Source organism: Coregonus clupeaformis, unplaced genomic scaffold (assembly GCF_020615455.1).
Source record: "Coregonus clupeaformis isolate EN_2021a unplaced genomic scaffold, ASM2061545v1 scaf0189, whole genome shotgun sequence".
Classification (NCBI taxonomy): domain Eukaryota; kingdom Metazoa; phylum Chordata; class Actinopteri; order Salmoniformes; family Salmonidae; genus Coregonus; species Coregonus clupeaformis.
Window position 1 is genome coordinate 193,078 of NW_025533644.1, and position 21,149 is coordinate 214,226.

At 42.2% G+C, this 21,149-nt stretch overlaps 1 protein-coding gene across 3 annotated transcripts in view; it reads right to left on the reverse strand.

Moving 5' to 3' along the window:
* LOC121554084 (VPS10 domain-containing receptor SorCS1-like) overlaps positions 1-21,149 on the reverse strand; it is a 186,692-nt gene that overhangs the window by 66,532 nt on the left and 99,011 nt on the right. For all 3 annotated transcript variants that reach the window (XM_045214039.1, XM_045214040.1, XM_045214041.1), the window contains exon 4: positions 6,493-6,651. In XM_045214039.1, coding sequence (XP_045069974.1) covers positions 6,493-6,651 — 159 coding nt within the window. The remainder of the gene's footprint in view (positions 1-6,492; positions 6,652-21,149) is intronic.

Genomic DNA, 21,149 nt, shown 5'->3' on the forward strand with positions numbered 1-21,149 from the left:
TGGAATGATAGATGTGCAAAAGATGATGTGCAAATAGAGATACTGGGGTGCAAATTAGCAAAATAAATAACAATATGGGGATGAGGTAGTTGGATGGGCTAATTACAGATGGACTGTGTATAGGTGCAGTGATCGGTAAGCTGCTCTGACAACTGACGCCTAAAGTTAGTGAGGGAGATAAGAGTCTCCAGCTTCAGAGATTTTTGCAGTTTGTTCCAGTCATTGGCAGCAGAGAACTGGAAGGAATGGCGGCCAAAGGAGGTGTTGGCTTTGGGGATGACCAGTCAGATATACCTGCTGGAGCGCAGACTACGGGTGGGTGTTGCTATGGTGAACAGTGGGATATCAAATCTAAGGGTATATAATACATGTTTAACCTTTGTTAAGGTGCTTATGACTGTTTATCGGGGTTCACCTCTGTTGGTTTTGCTTTCTCATAAAGTTACTGGAAGCAATCCCGGGCCTACATTTAACGGATGAGGAGCTTAAAGGAAATAATCATAATCTCCAGCGCCACCCCAAAATTAACATTTGTGAACATGGCATATTTCTATGTTTTGTAGTAAAAACAATAGATAAAGAAAAGTATTTCCAATGACATCAACCAATTAGTAGACAATTAGTAGGCAATTAGTTGGCAATGCCTACTCACAATTGGTCAAAATCACACAATGCACAACGATGATGTCATTGGAAACAGTTATCTTCCTCTATCTTTTTTTACTAGCAAACATAGAAATAAACCATTGTCACATATGTTGATGTTGGGGTGGTGCTGGAGATAATGAATATGAAGTTGAAAAATTGTGAAGTTTCCTTTTAAGGGACTTAGGGATTGGTCCTCAAAAGTCCCCATACAGTGCCTTGCAAAAGTATTCATCCCCCTTGGCGTTTTTCCTATTTTGTTGCATTACAACCTGTAATTTCAATTGATTTTTATTTGGATTTCATGTAATGGACATACACAAAATAGTCCAAATTGGTGAAGTGAAATGAAAAAAAGAACTTGTTTCAAAAAATTCAAAAAAATAAATCACGGAAAAGTGGTGTGTGCATACGTATTCACCCCCTTTGCTATGAAGCCCCTAAATAAGATCTGGTGCAAACAATTACCCTCAGAAGTCACATAATTAGTTAAATAAAGTCCATCTAAAAGGCATGTGGGAGACTCCCCAAACATATGGAAGAAGGTACTCTGGTCAGATGAGACTAAAATTGAGCTTTTTGGCCATCAAGGAAAACGCTATGTCTGGCGCAAACCCAACACCTATCATCACCCTGAGAACACCATCCCCACAGTGAAGCATGGTGGTGGTAGCATCATGCTGTGGGAATGTTTTTCATCAGCAGGGACTGGGAAACTGGTCAGAATTGAAGAAATGACGGATGGCGCTAAATACAGGGAAATTCTTGAGGGAAACCTGTTTCAGTCTTCCAAAGAATTGAGACTGGGACGGAGGTTCACCTTCCAGCAGGACAATGACCCTAAGCATATTGCTAAAGCAACACTCAAGTGGTTTATTGGGAAACATTTAAATGTCTTGGAATCCAATTGAGAATCTGTGGTAAAGATTGCTGTACACCAGCGGAACCCATCCAACTAGAAGGAGCTGCAGCAGTTTTTCCTTGAAGAATGGGCAAAAATCCCAGTGGCTAGATGTGCCAAGTTTATAGAGACATACCCCAAGAGACTTGCAGCTGTAATTGCTGCAAAAGATGGCGCTACAAAGTATTGACTTTAGGGGGGTGAATAGTTATGCACGCTCAAGTGTTCTGTTTTTTTGTCTTATTTCTTGTTTGTTTTAATCTTCAAAGTGGTAGGCATGTTGTGTAAATCAAATTATACAAACCCCCAAAACATCAATTTTAATTCTAGGTTGTAAGGCAACAAAATAGGAAAAATGCCAAGGGGGGTGAATACTTTCGCAAGCCACTGTATTGCAACAGAAAATCCTCATGTAGGACCACCTATAGGACTCTATGAAGTATATGGAGCATAGAGCATATGGCACTATACAATGCATTCGGAAAGTATTCAGACCCCTTGCCTTTTTCCACATTTTGTTACTTTACAGCCTTATTATGAAATTGATTTTTAATCCTCATCTATCTACACAAAATACACCACAATGACAAAGCAAAAATTTTAGCAAATGTATTACAAATAAAAACCAGAAATACCATTTACTCAGTACTTTGTTGAAGCACCTTTGGCAGCGATTACATCCTTGAGTCTTCTTGGGTATGACGGCAGGTAGCTTAGTGGTTAAGAGCGTTGTGCCAGTAACCGAAAGGTCGCTGGTTCTAATCCCCGAGCCGACTATGTGAAAAATATGTCTGTGCCCTTGAGCAAGGCACTTATGCTCTAAATGCTCCTGTAAATCGCTCTGGATTAGAGCGTCTGCTAAATGACTAAAATGTAAGTGACGTTAGAAGCTTGGCACACCTGTCAGGTTGGATGGGGAGCGTAGCTGCACAAGTATTTTCAGGTACTCCAGAGATGTTCGATCGGGTTCATGTCTGGGCTCTGGCTGGGCCACTCAAGGACATTCAGAGACTTGTCCCGAAGCTACTCCTGCGCTGTCTTGGCTGTGTGCTTAGGGTCGTTGTCCTGTTGAAAGGTGAACCTTCACCCCAGTCTGAGGTCCTTAGCACTCTGGAGCAGGTTTTCATCAAGGATCTCTCTGTACTTTGCACCGTTCATCTTTCCCTTGATCCTGACTAGTCTCCCAGTCCCTATTTTTTTTCTCCAGATGTGACGCTTGGCACTCAGGCCAAAGAGTTCAAACTTGGTTTCATCAGACCAGAGAATCTTATTTTTCATGGTCTGAGAATCCTTTAGGTGCCTTTTGGCAAACTCCAAGTGGGCTGTCATGTGCCTTTTGCTGAGGAATGGCTTCCGTCTGTCCACTCTACCATAAAGGCCTGATTTGTAGAGTGCTTTAGAGATGGTTGTCCTTCTGGAAGGTTCTCCCATCTCCAGAGAGGAACTCCCTGACCAAGGTCCTTCTCCCCTGACTGCTCAGTTTGGTCAGTTCTTGGAAGAGTCTTGGGGGTTCCAAACTTCTTCCATTTAAGAAACATGGAGGCCACTATGTTCTTGGGGACCTTCACTGCTGCAGACATTTTTTGGTACCCTTCCCCAGATCTGTAACTCGACACAATCCTGTCTCGGAGCTCTACGGACAATTCCTTCGACCTCATGGCTTGGTTTTTGCTCGGACATGCACTGTCAACTGTGGACCTTATATAGACAGGTATGTGCCTTTCCAAATCATGTCCAATCAATTGAATTTACCACAGGTGAACTCCAATCAAGTTGTAGAAACATCTCAATGATGATCAATGGAAATAGGATACACCTGAGCTGAATTTCGAGTCTCATAGCAAAGGGTCTGAATACTTATGTAAATAAGGTATCTGTATTTCATTTTTAATACATTTGCAAAAAGGTCTAAAAACCTGTTTTCGCTTTGTCAACTCTCTCCCTCTCTGCTCTCTCTCTCCCCCTCCTCCCTCTCTCTTTGTCATATCTGAATATGAGTAATGAGCCAGCCAATAGCCTCTCGCCATGGTTACGCCACTCACTCACCGGCAGAGAAAATAGTCCCCAACTGATGCCGCCTCACCCCTCACTCTCACCTTCCACCTGACTCATAACAGCTCACCTTGTTTTGATGTCTGACAGAGGGCAAAATCGACGAAAGACAGAAAGCCTCTGATGACAATAGAGACTGACAGTAGCTACCAGATACAGTAGTTAAGTGATCTGTGTGTGTGTGTGTGTGTGTGTGTGTGTGTTCTAGAGAGCCGGGCAAGTCCCTCAATCTAGGAAATGCAAATAATGAGGAGGAATAGCTCTAAGGGAAAGGGAAAGACTGGAGTAGGAGAGAGGGAGAGTGAGTGAGTGAGGAAGGAAGGGAGGGAGGGAGGTTGCCTGACGACTCACACTGAATTATTCTGCTGCTCTATGTTCACTACATACTTCAGTCTAAGACTGCCATCATTTATGTCATTTGTGGTGACATCCAAATGAGGGGTGTTGTACAAATCAAAGTCATCAGTGATTGGATCATTTCTGGCGCTGGCCCAACCCATCGGTTTCTTGGACCAATCAGAACGGTTAGAATTTGTTTGCATTCAAGAAATCGTCGGAGAGGTACTCATTGCGGAGAAGAAACTAACGTCTGTGGGCGTGGCGTAGCATTTGGCCAGAGTAAGGGTAGCCAGGTAAGTAGGCAAGGAGAGAGTGAGCGATTGAGAGAAAGGGAGGAAGAGAGAGGGAAAGATTGATAGAACGATTAAGAACAAATTCTTATTTACAATGACGGCCTACCCCAGCCAAACCCAGATGACGCTAGGCCAATTGTGCACCGCCTTATGGGACTCCCAATCACAGCCAGATTGTGATACAGCCTGGAATCGAACCAGGGTCTGTTGAGATGCCTCTAGCACTGAAATGCAGTGCCTTAGACCGCTGCGCCACTCAGGAGCCCAGGTACAGTACCAGTCAAAAGTTGACACATCTACTCATTCAAGCATTCCAGATAAAGCTGGTTGAGAGAATGCCAAGACTGTGCAAAGCTGTCATCAAGGCAAAGGGTGGCTACTTTGAAGAATCTCAAATATAAAATATATTTTGATTTGTTTAACACTTTCTTGGTTATTACATGATTCCATATGTGTTATTTCATCGTTTTGATCTCTTCACTATTATTCTACAATGTAGAAAATAGTAAAAAATAAAGAAAAACCCTGGAATGAGTAGGTGTGTCCAAACTTTTGACTGGTACTGTATATTACACCTGTATGCTGTATACACTGAGTATACAAACACCTGTTCTTTCCATGACATAGACTGACCAGGTGAATCCAGGTAAAAGCTATGATCCCTTATTGATGTTACCTGTTAAATCCACTTCAATCAGAGTAGATGAAGTGGAGGAGACAGGTTAAAGAAGGACATAAAGACATGGATTTTGTTTGTATGCCATTCAATGGGCAAGACAGCATATTTAAGTGCCTTTGAATGGGGTATGATAGTTCAGCTCAATATTAGGAAGATGTTCTTAATGTTTTGTACACTCAGTGTATATGCATGGCCAGGTGCATCTTATAACTACAGCCAAACACCTCCCAAGGTACACTAAGTACCTGCTCGGAAAAAAAAGACACATTAATTATTTATCAGATGTGAAACATTAGGCCCAAATTGCTCTGGCTGCAAGCAAGGCATTTTATTAATGGTAATGGTCATTCTCAAAATGGCTATAAATCGCAGGTATGGAATATATATTTTACATATTACCATCTCTTGCCTCAGCAGTTCATCGGTAATTACCATCATCAGACAGCGTCTCATATATTAGATGGTTATTTATTCTTAAAACATATGCACTTCATTCCCTTGGACTCGAATCTTGATGATTCATCACCACATTATTTATACATTTGATGCCTTGACCGAAAATAGGGGATATCAAATCCCTGAGTCATGGAGAAAAGGAATTAGTCAAATCATCGGTCTAAGGGTATATAATACACGTTTAACCTTTGTTAAGGTGCTTATGACTGTTTATCGGGGATCACCTCTGTTGGTTTGCTTTCTCATAAAGTTATTGGAAGGAATCCCGGGCCTACATTTAATGGATGAGGAGCTTAAGGGACTTAGGGATTCGTCCTCAAAAGTCCCCAAACTGCACCGGAAAATCCTCATGTAGGGCCACCTGAGCCACATATACAGTAGGACTCTATGAAGAATATGGAGTATATTAAGTGTATGGCACTATATATGGAATATATGGAGAATATTGAGTATACAGTATGGCAATATATATGGAGTATATGGAGTATGGTTCCATATACAGCAATATGGAGTAGATTGAGTATATGGCACTATATATGGAATATATTGGCTATAGAGTATATGGCTCTAGTCTCAGCCACAGAAACTCAATTTATTCAAATAAAGCAAATCGTTGAGGAAGTTATGAACACTTGACTTTGCCACTCGTCTAAACTCCAATATATTACATAGAATCATTCTTAGTTGAGAGCTATCATAAGTTTAAATCCACTGATGTCTCTCTCTCTCTCTCGCTCTCTCGCTCTCTCTCTCTCTCTCTCTCTCTCTCTCTCTCTCTCTCTCTCTCTCTCTCTCTCTCTCTCTCTCTCTCTCTCTCTCTCTCTCTCTCTCGTCAGACATTATCCTCTCGCCATGGTAACCCCACTCACTCAACTGCAGAGTAAATAGTCCCCAACTGATGCCGCCTCACACCTCACTTTCGCACCACCGCCTGACTCATAACAGTTCGTCTTGTTTTGATGTCTGACAGAGGGCAAAACCGATGCGAGACAGAAAGCCTCTGATGACAGAAGAGACTGTAGCTAGCTACCAGATACAGTAGTTAAGTGATCTCTGTGTGTGTGTGTGTGTATGTGTGCGTGTGTGTCAGTCAGTAGTTCAGTGATCCCTCCTCCCTCTCCTCTTACCTTCTGGTCGTGGCTGTAGGCAAGGATCCAGTCCTCCTGCTCGGGGTGGAAGAGCAGGCTGAGGATGTAGAAGCTGAGGCGGTACTTCTGATAGGTTGCTCCCTCATCGGAGCTGATCAGCAGGCTGCTTTCCACCTCCGGGTCAGTCAGAAGCATGATCTGAATGAGAGCAGACAGAAATAGAATCAGAGCTAGCCATGGAGGGAGCTGCTGCTGTACAGAAGCAGGGAGAGGTGCTGGAAGACTGGTGGATGACTGGGAGATATTAGTTTGAATCAGTGTTGGATAAAGATATAAGGATGGGTGTGCTGTATTCATATTTCACGCAGTAAAACATAGAGGAATCCGTCACAATGACACCATTCAATATGGCAGATTCGACTTGTGGATAATTTGGCGCATAGTACGGCATCCATATTAGGAACTCCATCCGTTGTCATACAAAACTGAGATTTAAATGGTATATATTTTGGTAATCCATGCAGTGAAGGCTCCTCAGAGGTGGAAGGGGAGGACCATCCTCCTCAGTGAATTTCATAAAAAATAGTGAAACATTAAAAATGTTATGCAATGAAGGTCTACAGCAGCCTCAACAGCACTCTGTAGGGTAGCACCATGGTGTAGCTGGTGGACAACTAGTTTCCGTCATCCTCTGGGTACAATGACTTCAATACAAAATCTAGGAGGCTCATGGTTCTCACCCCCTTCCATAGACTTACACAGTCATTATGACAACTTCCGGAGGACGTCCACCAACTTATCAGAGCTCTTGCAGCATGAACAGACATGTTGTTCATGGATCAGATAATGATCTAGTACTGAAAGCATAAGCTACAGCTAGCTAGCATTGCAGTGCATGAAATGTGGTGAGTAGTTGACTCAAAGAGAGAGAAAGACAATAGTTGAACAGTTTTTAACAAATTAATTTCTTTAAAAATGAAGGAGAAGCAAGAGAGAAAGAGAGCTAGCTATATTTTGTTGTATTTTTTTTCCACTTTCACTTAGCTAGCCAATGCAGCTAGCTAGTTTAGCCTACTCAAACACCCGGCTCAAACAGAGAGGGATGCTATGTTAGCTAGCTGGCTATGGCAATCCAACACTGGAACTCTTCCAAGTCAAGGTAAGCTTTTGGTTTTATTAATGTATTGTTACCGGGGCCCGCCGGTGTAACTGCTAAACTGCTTGTTGACTGTACACTGTACTGCGTGATTGTAGCGGGTTTACTAACACGTTAGTTCTAGTAGCTATGTTGACTATGACGTTAGCTAATATGGTGACAATGATGTAGGCTGTGTGTAGCGGTTAGCTGTTATGATATGAAGGTTTGGCTTGGAAAGGTTTTTTCGCCTGGTCACAGACAGCTGATGTGTTGTGCACTGAAGTCCACAAGCGAAGGGAAAAGGTGAGAGGAGGAGAGCATGTAGATGCGAGAAGGAATTACACAATGAGCAAAATGATCATGCTGTTTGTATGTGGCCGCTATGAAAGTAAACTGTGTTTGCGTGTGATCAGGGGTGTATTCTTTCCACCGATTATGTTGAAAAACATTTCTTAAACAGAAGCAAACAGAACGAAACAGGGATAAACATACCTTAATTTGTCCAATAGAAACTCTAGTTTGCAACTGTTGGACTAATGATTACACCCTAGATCAGCTAGATGCAGGCAAGAGTGTGCAAGGTATTGAATGTGTCACTGTCTCTCACCTTGATTACTCCAATTTTTCTCTCGACCTGTGCAACTAAGTTGTACACTTTCATTCATAGATTAAGTTGTAGTGTAGTGTCGAGAACGATGCTGAGATGCTGTGATGACAAGAAATCCGCTGACACTGTCCTCGATTATAATTGTTTATTACATTGAAGATTTCAGCGCCAATTTACAGACTTCTGCAGACATCTGGAGAACAACCGGCCCCAATCTCTAATATGTTATTCTCCCAGTCCTTTGTCCCAACCAAGGTATATATATCCTATGTAACCTGATATGAGTGTTTTCCTCCACAGACCAATCCCAGGATGCCACATAAAATACTTCCTCTGTTTTAGGGTGCCCCTTGTCAGGAGCGACGTGTATGCGGTGAGTGAAGTCAAGCGCAGGACACAGATATACTAGCAGACGTACTTTACTAATAGTAAAGAACAAAACAAAACCTCCGAACCGGGAGGGAAAAACAACATACACGTAATATGACAAAAGCGATGCCGATGCCGCCTAGACACAAACAATAACACACAAATACCAAACGTGAGACAAGGGTAATTATAGGATCTACAATCAAACATAATAGACAACAGGTGTAACCACTCAAGACAAAACAAGACAAACACCGAAACATCGATCGGCAGTAGCTAGTACTCCGGGAACGACGAACGCCGAAGCCTGCCCGAGCAAGGAGGAGGAGCAGCCTCGGCAGAATCCGTGACACCCCTATAGAAATGTTCTCCATATGCTTCCTCAAGCTGAGTCAACATCCTCTAACACACCATTTGCAAACGTCAGCAAAGTCATAAATTGTCTAGATACTACAGTAGTAACCTCAAAATGGGTATAGGGACAATTCTAGTATCATGCCTAAACCTATCGATGTTACATTGAGCTGGGTGAATGGAATATGAATGACAGTCAATAAGGCCATGCTTAAATTTTTTTAAATAATCCTCCCTCATATTAAACGTTACCGACTGCCACTGAATCCATGTGATGGGCAGTTTGAGAGTTTGAAGTTGCATGATTGAAAAAACAAACCCTAAGATTATTAGATTAGATGATTTGATTATAAAGTCTACATTTAATAACAGATATAATGTCACTAATTTGCGGATTCTAAATTGGCGTCTTTAGACTTGCCTCACTGTTATCTCCCGCTTCTTAGATATCTCAATTACAAACCTGTGTTCCGCTCTGCTAAATCCTAATTATTGTTGTACAGACAGTATTTTAACACACCCTTTGCCTATCTTGTAGCGAGTGTGTATGGGTAATGCATTCAGATTTCTCTCCCTCTCTCTTTCTCCTCCTCTCTGTTCAGTCAGGCTTTGAAAGCTCTAATTTCCCACAAGCTTTGTTCTTTTCTTGGAGTTTCACAATGTTTTCCCTGTGAATGTGCCAAGTGAGAAAAAAAACATATATCAAAAGATTTAATCAGCAGCAAATATAATTGAATCAGTCATCCTGAACACTTACATAACCCCTTATCAGTAGCACAGTGGGAAGGAAGAAGAGTGTGTGTGTGTGCGTGTGCATGTGTGTGTGTGTGTTTCTCGAGTCACTATGTTAATAAAACCATGAACTGATCGGCACTTATTATCCTAACTCATCCATCCTAGTAGTGCCCACAATTTCAGTGTCAGACAACGACTCTGAAATCTCCAGAGTTTCAGTGTCAAGACATTATGCAACCGTCAAACCGTTGAAGTCTATTAGTCTCCTCACACCATCATCTCACGTCATTCAAACTTCAGGGGCGTTCACCCAATAGAAATAAAATAACTTGAACATTGACTTGAATGACGATATTCGTTCTAGGGATTCTATTTCTATAGTTCACCCTTTCCCAGCGAGACCACTGATCACATTACGCTAGCAAATTGTAATTACATTTACATTTACGTAATTTAGCAGACTGACATCAGTCGTGCAGGGATCACACCGCTATGGAACCATGCTGACTGGGTTATAGAGGATAGAGGAAAGGCTAACAGAGTAGGGAGACACCATCTTCAACCAACAACCCAAGGTGATTTTAACAGGTTCCCCTGTGTCACATGACAGATGTCTTTCCAATCAGTTATCACTCTTTCTCGACTTTCCCCATTTGACAAAGCTCCTAAGTTTCCCTGATTACCATCAATAGGGGTGGATTTGGGAATTGGGCATGAGCTAAAAATGCCCAATACACTTCCAGCAGGCACCATTGGCCATATAACATAGAGTCTCAGCCGTGGCTGCTCAAGCTTGCTAAGTCATTTGTCAAACTATGCATGGTAATGGTAGCTATAGTGGGCCGACCCCAAACACAAGTTCATAATCACAGTGTGCTAGCTAGCGTAGCGCCATACGTGATCCACATGTTAACCAATCCAATCAAATCCAACACGGTTTATTTTTACATTCCATACGCAATTAACACTTTGTAACAGACAGGGTTTTAACTCTGGGCACTATTAAAACGTTGTCTGCTCCTATGAATATGGAAACAACACCCTATTGTGATACAGCCCTATTCTAGCCTAGCCTATGTAGGCTAATGCTGCTATTGTGAAGGGAGGATTATTAGTGGTTTCATCAATTCGGGAACACTCACATGATGGCTTATTTCAATAATTTGTTATTGGAATATAGAAATCGATATATCCTAGTGCGACGTGAAAATGGGTTATGAAGATTCTGGTGAGCTTCTCGGGGATGTGGTTGTATATCTGATTAGTTCCACTTATAACCTTCAGATGAGAGAGAAATGAGGGGAAGAGATGGACAGATGTGGCAGTGAGGGAATGAATCCTGTAGGAGTTGTGTTGAATACTATATTCCGCTTCATAAGATGACATTAACCATGAGCGGTAACCAGGGCAATGAAGATGCCAAGCATTCAGCTGTTATACTTTTATCTAAATACTCATCTTTACTTAATATGGATAATAAAGGTCAAGCCTTTAGACTTATGTCATCACGGAGCTACACCTTGTCATTTCACACATTTATATAAAACTGTATAAAAATGTCAACATCCTCATCATGCAAAATTACATGACTGTTTGTTTAGACATAGCTGTATCTTTATTTACGCTATCTCTGAGATTGATATAAAACTGCATAGAAATGTCATGTTTAGACAGGAAATGACAGACTGAAGATGTTTTGAATCAATCAACGTTTCCAATGGTAATTTCAAGAAACCATCACAAACGTTGCGTAACGTTATGCCGCCCAATTAAATCCTTCTCTTTTTGCTTAACGAACGGAGTTGTATAAATAAAAGGAGAAAAACTGAAAAATCATGCTGACCCTGAAACTTTCTCCATCAGAGTTCCATGCTAATCCACACATAAACTCTCGCATTTTGTTAATTTCTACACTTCACACTTTCCCCTGATGAACACACACACACGGGGGAAAGAGAGGGCATGCCTGGAATGGCTACCATTGTGTGTGTGTGTGTGTGTGTGTGTGCACTCCAGGTGTGTGTGTGTGTGTGTGTGTGTGTGTGTGTGTGTGTGTGTGTGCACTCCAGTGTGTGTATATGTACGTGCGTGTTTAGTTTATGAGGCCAAAGAGGTTCAAAATGACCAAAGGATAATGAAGCAGCCACCAACTGCAAGACGTTTAAGAAGTGTGGGAGGAATAACACAGTGAGTTAATAGCCGTGCAGCAGTAAATACTCAGTGATAGAATATTAATGAAATTAGGCCCATATTTTCCATTTCACCCCAGTCACAGTAATTGGATTGTGAAGCCTCGCTCTAAATCCAAGTGTAACACAGTCGGTGCCCCAGCGACAAATATACTCTCTCTGCACTATAGGAAGTTCAAATGGCAAGATTTCAAGGAAACTTATGGAGAATAGAGCGAAAGTAGTACTCGCTGAATTGGAGCTTCCTAAGAACAGACCCCCACTTTTAGGCTGACATGTTGCCACTAGTTTGACTACCCAGACAAGATTATGAGATGTTACTCCCTGTAAACCAGCAGCAGGTGCATTTGTTGTTGAATGGAGAACAAGAGGAGTTGCGTGTTCACTCATGTCATCCCATGGACTGTCGGTGACCAGTAAGTGAACTCCTCAGACAAAAAGTTAATTCTTTACTGTCTCTTTATCCTTATGAAGAGCAGCCATGAATCAGCCACCATCTAGTGGCCCAAGTCAAAATTACACAATACCCAATATAATTAGACCAAGGGTCTTCAACCTTTTCTTGCCAAGGGACCCCCTCCCAGGCAAACCAGCGACCCAGGGACCCCCATCATACCTTAGCAAAAAAAAAAAATTTCACGTCTTGTCTTATCATCAGGTGAATGATAATTGCAAGGAGAAGTAATTAACATTTTATAATGAATACATTTGGTATAGTTTTTCATTATTTTGACCTCCCCACATTATAATTGGAAGAGGAAGTGTAAACTATAACATAGCCTATTAGCTAGAAAGGTAACTCCAAACACATGTTTGCTAAGCGCACTGGCATAGTGCAGTATCTCTGGACCCCCGCAAAGTCAGAGTTTGGGCCCCTCCCCCCTCCCCGTCCCCCATACTTTCCCCAAAAAATGTTTTAATGCGTCAGCCCCTCAGTATAGACTACCGATCGCTGCCCGTGGTTCTGAAATTGCAACGTCTACGTGGCTGCCTATCGATAGGCTATCAGATTGGTGCTAGTGCTTACAGTATCCTATAGCTTTGCTTTACTGGATACATGTTTATTTTTATTTGGTCGTCATTTTCTCATGTTAAGCCTAACGTTTATGTTTCACTAAGCTATAGGCCTATAGTGTTGCAATGCTGTTATTTAGAATGCTGGCTGGTTTAAATAATGGATTTACTTGTTCAGTAATTAAAGCGGGACATTCAAACATTGCAGATTGTAAAACGAATGAATGTTCGATGCAACAACATAATAATCAGTAACCAATTTATGTTTTTAAATAGGATACAACTGTCCTGTAGGCCTATAGCCTACCTTGGCCGTCCTCACGCTCTCGGGTAGAACGTTTGTGTTGTGTAAAACCAGTCTATTACCGCCCATGTCAAAACAATAGCTTACTAGGGATTGTTTCATTTTGCAGACAATGCAGTCTAGCCTACTAGCCTGTCTATAGCTATATACAGTATTTAGCTGGTAGCCTATATATATTACACATTGGAACTCGGAAACAGAAAGGGGGGGTCGCTCTCATGAGCGCTGCTGGTTCTCTAGCAGTATCCGTCAGCTTGGTTTTCTGGGAGAGGAGGAGGAGAAGAAGGCTCGACACTCTCACTAGAGGAACTGTCACTATTCGCAAGGGGTGGAAGATGAGGAGGAGCAAGGCCACTCTCATAGCAGGGCCCGGGCAGTGAGGTCTCTGTCTAGTGCTAGCTGCTGCATAACTAGGCCTACTAGCTGCATAACTAGGCCTACTAGCTGCATAACTAGGCCTACTAGCTGCATAACTAGGCCTACTAGCTTCCACCTGGTGTTTGGTCAGTCGAGGACGAGGTGGTAGCTTTCCTTATGTGGTTATCTTCGGTAATTTGGCACGAGCTTGGTCAGATAACGCTTTTTTGCGTGATTTTTCTGCACCACTTGGTCTTGCCTTTTGGTCATCCATCTTGAACTATGCACTCACTCTCCATCCGAGTCCGACCTGATTCACCAAACTTTTTTGAACTATTGATAGCCAATTAGGTGAGGAGGCCGAGGCGGACTGTTGCCGGCGCTGCTGAGAGAATGGCTAATTAGATGCATGACAACTATACTGTCTGTCTGACTAACCCCCCCTCCCCATGTGCCCATCATCTGGTTAAACAAAGGTTAGCCATGTGTTGGCAAAAATGTACACTACCAGTCAAAAGTTTGGACACACCTACTCATTCAAGGGGTTTTCTTTATTTGTACTATTTTCTACATTGTAGAATAATAGTGAAGACATCAAAACTATGAAATAACACATATGGAATCATGTAGTAACCCAAAAAGTGTTAAACAAATCAAAATATATTTTATATTCGAGATTCTTCAAATAGCCACCCTGTGCCTTTATGACAGCTTTGCACATTCTTGGCATTCTCTCAACCAGCTTCACCTAGAATGCTTTTCCAACAGTCTTGAAGGAGTTCCCACATATGCTGAGCACTTGTTGGCTGCTTTTCCTTCACTCTGCCGTCCGTCTCATCCAAAACCATCTCAATTGGGTTGAGGTCGGGGGATTGTGGATGTCAGGTCTTCTGATGCAGCACTCCATCACTCTCCTTCTTGGTAAAATAGCCCTTACACAGCCTGGAGGTGTTTTGGGTCATTGTCCTGTTGAAAAACAAAACAAATGATAGTCCCACTAAGCACAAACCAGATGGGATTGTGTATCGCTGCAGAATGCTGTGGTAGCCATGCTGGTTAAGTGTGCCTTGAATTCTAAATAAATCACAGACAGTGTCACCAGAAAAGCACCCCCACACCATAACACCTCCTCCTCCATGCTTTACGGTGGGAACCACACATGCAGAGATCATCCGTTCACCCACACTGCGTCTCACAAAGACACGCCGATTGGAACCAAAAATCTCAAATTTGGACTCTTTCCACCGGTCTAATGTTCATTGCTCGTGTTTCTTGGTCCAAGCAGGTCTCTTCTTATTATTGGTGTCCTTTAGTAGTGGTTTCTTTGCAGCAATTCGACCATGAAGGCCTGATTCACACAGTCCCACAGTTGATGTTGAGATGTGTCTGTGACTTGAACTCCATTAAGCATTTATTTGGCCTGCAATTTCTGAGGCTGGTAACTCTAATGAACTTATCATCTGCAGCAGAGGTAACTCTGGGTCTTCCATTCCTGTGGCGGTCCTCATGAGAGCCAGTTTCATCATAGCGCTTGATGGTTTTTGCGACAGCAATTGAAGAAACTTTCAAAGTTCTTGAAGTTTTCCGTATTGACTGACCGTTTCTCTTTGTTTATTTGAGCTGTTCTTGCCATAATATGGACTTGGTGTTTTACCAAATAGGGCTATCTTCTGTATACCCCCCTGCCTTGTCACAACACAACTGATTGGCTCAAACGCATTAAGAAGTTAAGAAATTCTACATATTAACTTTTAAGAAGGCACACCTGTTAATTGAAATGCATTCCAGGTGACTACCTCATGAATCTGTTTGAGAGAACGCCAAGAGTGTGCAAAGCTGTCATCAAGGCAAAGGGTGGCTATTTGAAGAATCTCAAATATAAAATATATTTTGATTTGTTTAACACTTTTGTGGTTACTACATGATTACATATGTGTTATTTCATAGTTTTGATGTCTTCACTATTATCCTACAATGTAGAAAACAGTAAAAATAAAGAAAAACCCTCGAATCAGTAGGTGTGTCCAAACTTTTGACTGGTACTGTATGTCCAAGCTAAGAAAGCTTACCAGCAGCCAGTGGCACTTGCTGCACTGGTAGCCTATAATGCAGGTGCTTTTTCAAATGTCAGATAATCCGGTAAGTGTAATTGGCACGAATGAGTGCAATTTGCTCAATATAGGAAGTCGAGAAATAAAGTTGAGATCATTAGAAATAAGATATTCTCCTCTGTTCTATTGTATGTATGTAATTCAAAATGTGTTTATTCTGTTGTTGCTGGCGATATTCATAAAAACATGTAAATAAAATAAATATTTGTTCCACTTTCTTTTATTTGAGTAATATTTTCAGGCCCCCGGTTGAATGCCTTTGACGTACACTGATACATAAACATGCCAGTGGCATGAACATTTCAAAGTCCTTCATTTAACTTTTACAGAGCCTTTGAATTATCCATTTGGCCATTCGACATCGCTCTGCATCATCTGGTCGGGTAGTCCAATTTATATTTTTGAGTTAGAGCGATTCCAAAATGTGTCCAAAAACAGAAGAAACCTCCCCAGCAAATACTGTAAGTTTGAGTTTGATGGATAGGAAGCTTATGGGTTTTTCATGAGGAAAATCATGAATTGAAACCGTCCAACTTGGCTGGAGAAAAGGCAGCCTGATCATATTACATACATCTTATAAGACATACTGCTCTTGAACTACAGTAAATCTGAATGTACATCTATCTTAACTATGCTCTCAAACAGTGGACAGCCCATTAGATACTAAAGTTAGCCTACTATGAGTGAAATCTTCTAATATTCACATGGACATTCTATATTAATGTCTTAAGAATGTATCTGCTATTACAACTGAGATAATTGTCCACAGTGCATTTCAATTACTGACAGAATTGCTTCATTTCCTTTGAATGCCAGTCTGGAATTAATAAAAATTGCCTCCTCTCAGTCTAACACACTCACTAAGACCTAGGAAAGATATTACATCTTTAATGAAAAGCCCTACAGTGCCTTGGAGAGATCATTTCTGCCTAATGGACTTCACTTTCTCCATCTGCTATTCTCTTTTTATGGTGAAATACAATGTACTGTACCAGCGCTTACTAAAGATCTACCTAAGGAGTTATTTAGCGGTTGCTGCTTTGAACCCAGGGCCTATCCTATTTACGGAGACCATGTCAGCAGTAGAAAGGGATTGAATGGGTTTAACTACAGGGTTACGTTCATTTAGGGCAGGTTTTAAAATGTTTTCCAACGGAAAACTAAAATCAGCATTTCTTAGTGGACACGTCCAGGTAGTCTCTCTCTGTTTCAGTCCGTTTTCGTCCATTTCAACATAATCCAGGTCTTGCTTTGGAGCGGGAGACCGAGTAGATGGCTAATTGAGGCTACGGGCAAAAGGGCAGTCAAGCAGGGACAAAGTCTGGCATGGGAAAAGAAGTGAAGTCTTCATAAGAGGGTAATAAAATGTCAGCCGGGAGACTTGGGATGCTCGGGCAAAGGTCTCACCAAAATGAAAGGGGGGCCAAGCGGGAGAAAGAGGGACATTTAGTGAGATGCGGCAAATGGTGCATGGATCATCTTTTTTTATTTTAATTGAGACAGACAGACAGAGGTTGTATCATTATTACCTCGTCATTAGTTCCCCTCTTCATTTTACCCGTATTTGACCATTCCCTTAAAACTTTGTCTTGTCTTTTGCATACAGTATTAAAGCATTAAAGCTCTCTATTCTTGACTCCCTGATGGAGTCCACCAGCCAACCAGGTGCTGTAACACCTTGAACTCTCCTTATTAAACACATGTACTGTCTCTTGAGCCCAGGCATTTGATGTCTAGACAAATTGACTATCTCCTTGACATTTCCACTGCACCCTGGCCCGGACCTCACAAACACTAACATTTCATCTTCACACCGACGGTAATTGGGGCTTTCTGACTCCCATCCTAGCCCCTACCCAACCCCCACCCAACACACACACACAAACACAAATTGGAAGACATGTTGGAGTCTTGTGTACAACAAGCACAGCTAGTCGGGGATGGATGCACATTAAGCATATTAATGATAATACTGTTTGCGTTGCACTTGTTGCCTCTAGAATGAAAAACAAAAAGTACATTCCATTTTTAGAGTGCAGACCCTCTACACTGCATCACATACTAATCAGGTCATACAAGGAAAGGCATGCAACAAAGTTTGAGGTAGGTCTACTTGAAGGGAAGGAAGCATGCCATTTTGCCACACCCTTGATTTTGATTCCTCTCAAACAATCACGTGGAATGTGGAACATTAATAAATCATGTGTGTTAATAATGGAATGTAAGAATAGTCGCATGTGGCGTCATGCGATGCGATCTGTGTGAGATTGCGGAAGCACTCCAAGGGGTTCTCTCTCTTCATTGGCTTCTCCCTCTCTCCCTCCCTCTCTTCCTCACTCTCTCACGCTCACTACCTCTCTCCTCCTCTCTCACAGACTGCTCATGGGCCTTAGTGTTCTTGCCTCGCTCTCCTCATAGCAGCCATTTGTAGATTGTGCCTTAGGGCTGACAGATGTTCTATATTTTTTTCCACCGTTAGGTTGTTCGCTTCCATCCCATTTACCACCACATGCACAGCTACTCACTTCCTTCAGCCAGAGCATGGCTAATTCGCCTTGACTCAGATCACGCCTGTATTGTCTCCCATAAAGAACTGTGAGATGAGTAACCACTCTCCACCAGCTGAAGGATCGTGAGGAACAGGTAAATTGCACCGTGCTAGCACGCTACACTATCATGCTAGAGCCAGTTGGGTCCCATGGCAGTTCCAGTGGCTAGCACGCTAAACTAACATACTAGTGCTAACTGGCTCCCATGGTAGTTCCACGTCCCTGTTTTACTGTTGGAGTGTTCCTGTATAGGGATTTATCCTGCATAGAGAAGTTATCATACCATGTGTTGTAGCTAGCTAATCATCCACTATAGCTATTAAGACAGATGTTTGCAGTTAATGATACTGAGTTAATGATACCTTGCATACTGAGTTTTGAATGCATATTAGATAATCGCATATGTTGTAACCTTGGCGTGTTATTTTATAGTCATGGCTGAAAGCCGCTTTTTAATCATTTTACTGATGTATGAGATTAGTACCTCAACTATCAAATGATATCCTGTTGCAAGGTTGTTCTTACAACAGAACATCAACAACAATCAATTGATTAAGAAAGAGGCATTAATTCTATGCTTACAAATATAAGGGGGGGCTAAAGAAATTATTTTATAAAATATTGAGTTTGGTGTTTACTACTATAGCCCATAGAAACACATTGAATAAGACATTCATAAATGGCAAAAAAGACAGTAAAAAAATAAATCATAAGGAATAAGGTTTCAAAGTGTTTGTCCTATATCTAGGTAATATAAGACAGTTCAGGAAGTATACTTAACCCCTTGTGTTTTTTGCCACAAAACTACCTCCATACTTCCATTCATTTGTATGGGTTACCTTCAGATGAGTCCCGTGACACTTGTGGGGGTCGTAGAGCAAAATGAAGAACACCATCTTATTCGTGAGAGTTTCCCTTTTCCATGGGTTGTAGGCCAAACCGTTCGGATGCTACAAACGTTTTCGTGAGAAGACCAATTTTTGGGATGTCTCATGGTCTGACAAACACCGCTGTAGCTCGGTCACCTTCCACCGCAGATGCGGAAGGCCGACATAGGCGGATGTGGTGGATTGAGTGGCGCAGTGGTGGCTCTGAGTGGCGCAGTGGTCTAAGGCACTGCATTGCAGTGCTAACTGTGCCACTAGAGATCCTGGTTCAAATCCAGGCTCTGTCGCAGCCGGCTGCGACCAGGAGACTCATGGGCGGCGCACAATTGGCCCAGCATTGTCCAGGGTAGGGGAGGGAATGGCTGGCAGGGATGTAGCTCAGTTGATAGAGCATGGCGTTTGCAACGCCAGGGTTGTGGGTTTGATTCCCACGGGGGGCCAGTATAAAAAAAATATATATGTATTCACTAACTGTAAGTCGCTCTGGATAAGAGCGTCTGCTAAATGACTAAAATGTAAATGTAAAAATGATTGAGACGCAGCCAATACAAAAAACCTAATATCTCTAAACTGACAGATTTTAATGGGGATTTTTGTATTATGTTACTTAGATTGATGCATGGGTGCGTCAATAGACAAGTAAGGATTTGAACCAGTGTGCTACAGCAGGAAAAGAATCCTGCAGCAACAGGAAATGCGGATTATAATTAATGGAAATTTTTTGTGGGGGTTGATACATTTTATTAGGGCAAATCAAGTCCGACATTTAAAAGTGGAAATTACAAACTTTAGAAGCCCTTTTAAACCTTGAATACACTGCAAGTTTGCATTTCCAATTCTCAGCAACAAACAAGTGATCAAATGAAGATCCTACATCTGTATGTACCCTCACTTGCACTTCTTTGGGAAGTGACGGGAACATTTCTAAAGAGTTTTTGTCTTTACTACTTTGAGGACAGTTCGAGGACATGAAATATTAATTTGCACTTATAAATATGGGCTGGTTCCAAAAAGAGTGGCAATGAATGGAAGTATTTGAACTCTGTAGTGGGAGAGATCTCATCTGAAGCGAATTCATATTCCTCCCACCTGCCTGTTGATGCTGTCTGAGCTGCACAGAGGCTGTCATTGTTTTGGAGCACAACACACACACACAAACACACACACATAAATAAGGCCTTCGCCTGAAACATTTGTGGCCCTGACTGCTACTTTAGTCAATATGTTAATGAAAAAAAGCATTCATCAGTGTTTTCCATAAACTCCAGCCGGCGGATAAATATCCGATAACTTTTTTCCACTAGCCTTTTTTTCATTTAAAAGTTTCAATTAGATAGTCAGAAAAGTCCATATAGCTTTCTGCCGCTAAAATGAATGATATGCATCTTCTAGTGATCTATTGATAGGACAGACGCCTGTCAGTCTTTCACGTGTTTCATTGGCCTATACAGCCACGGAGTCGGGGCGCATAGACTATTTACTATGCTTTGATTGATGACCGAACAGCAAGTGTTGACTAGTTTATAAAAGGTGTCGAACGATTAGTTACCGGAGTGTAACTCCAGTTCTATGAGTGGAGCGGAGCCCCATAGGGGAGCTCTGCTCCTAGTGGTTTACCCTCTGCCCTACGGCAGCAGCAGCCTGAGACAAAATTATGCACACACCTACAGCCAATAGGAGTACAGGTGTCCCTATAAGAGGGGATGCCTCCCCTCAATCAGCCTCCCGAGATATTTTTCTTCAGCGAGACTAGAGAGGGTCGGCAGGGCCTTAAGTCCTATGGGGCTCCGCTCCACTCATAGAACTGGAGTTACACTCCGGTAACTAATCGTTCTATATCGTGGAGCTCCGCCCCATAGGGGAGCTCTGCTCCTAGTGGTTTAAGGCGGAGCGTAGCGCTCCCAAAATGTACTCCCTGCCGAGCCTAACACTTCCCATCGAAACGAGAAAGTCAGGCCTAGCAATGGCTGCAACCGAGTCCCGCAGTACTGCAACTAAAAACCCCTACGGGCGTCACAATATACCGCGTCATCGGTTAAAGACCCGCCCCACCTAGTCCAATGGCAATGCCAATGACTAGTG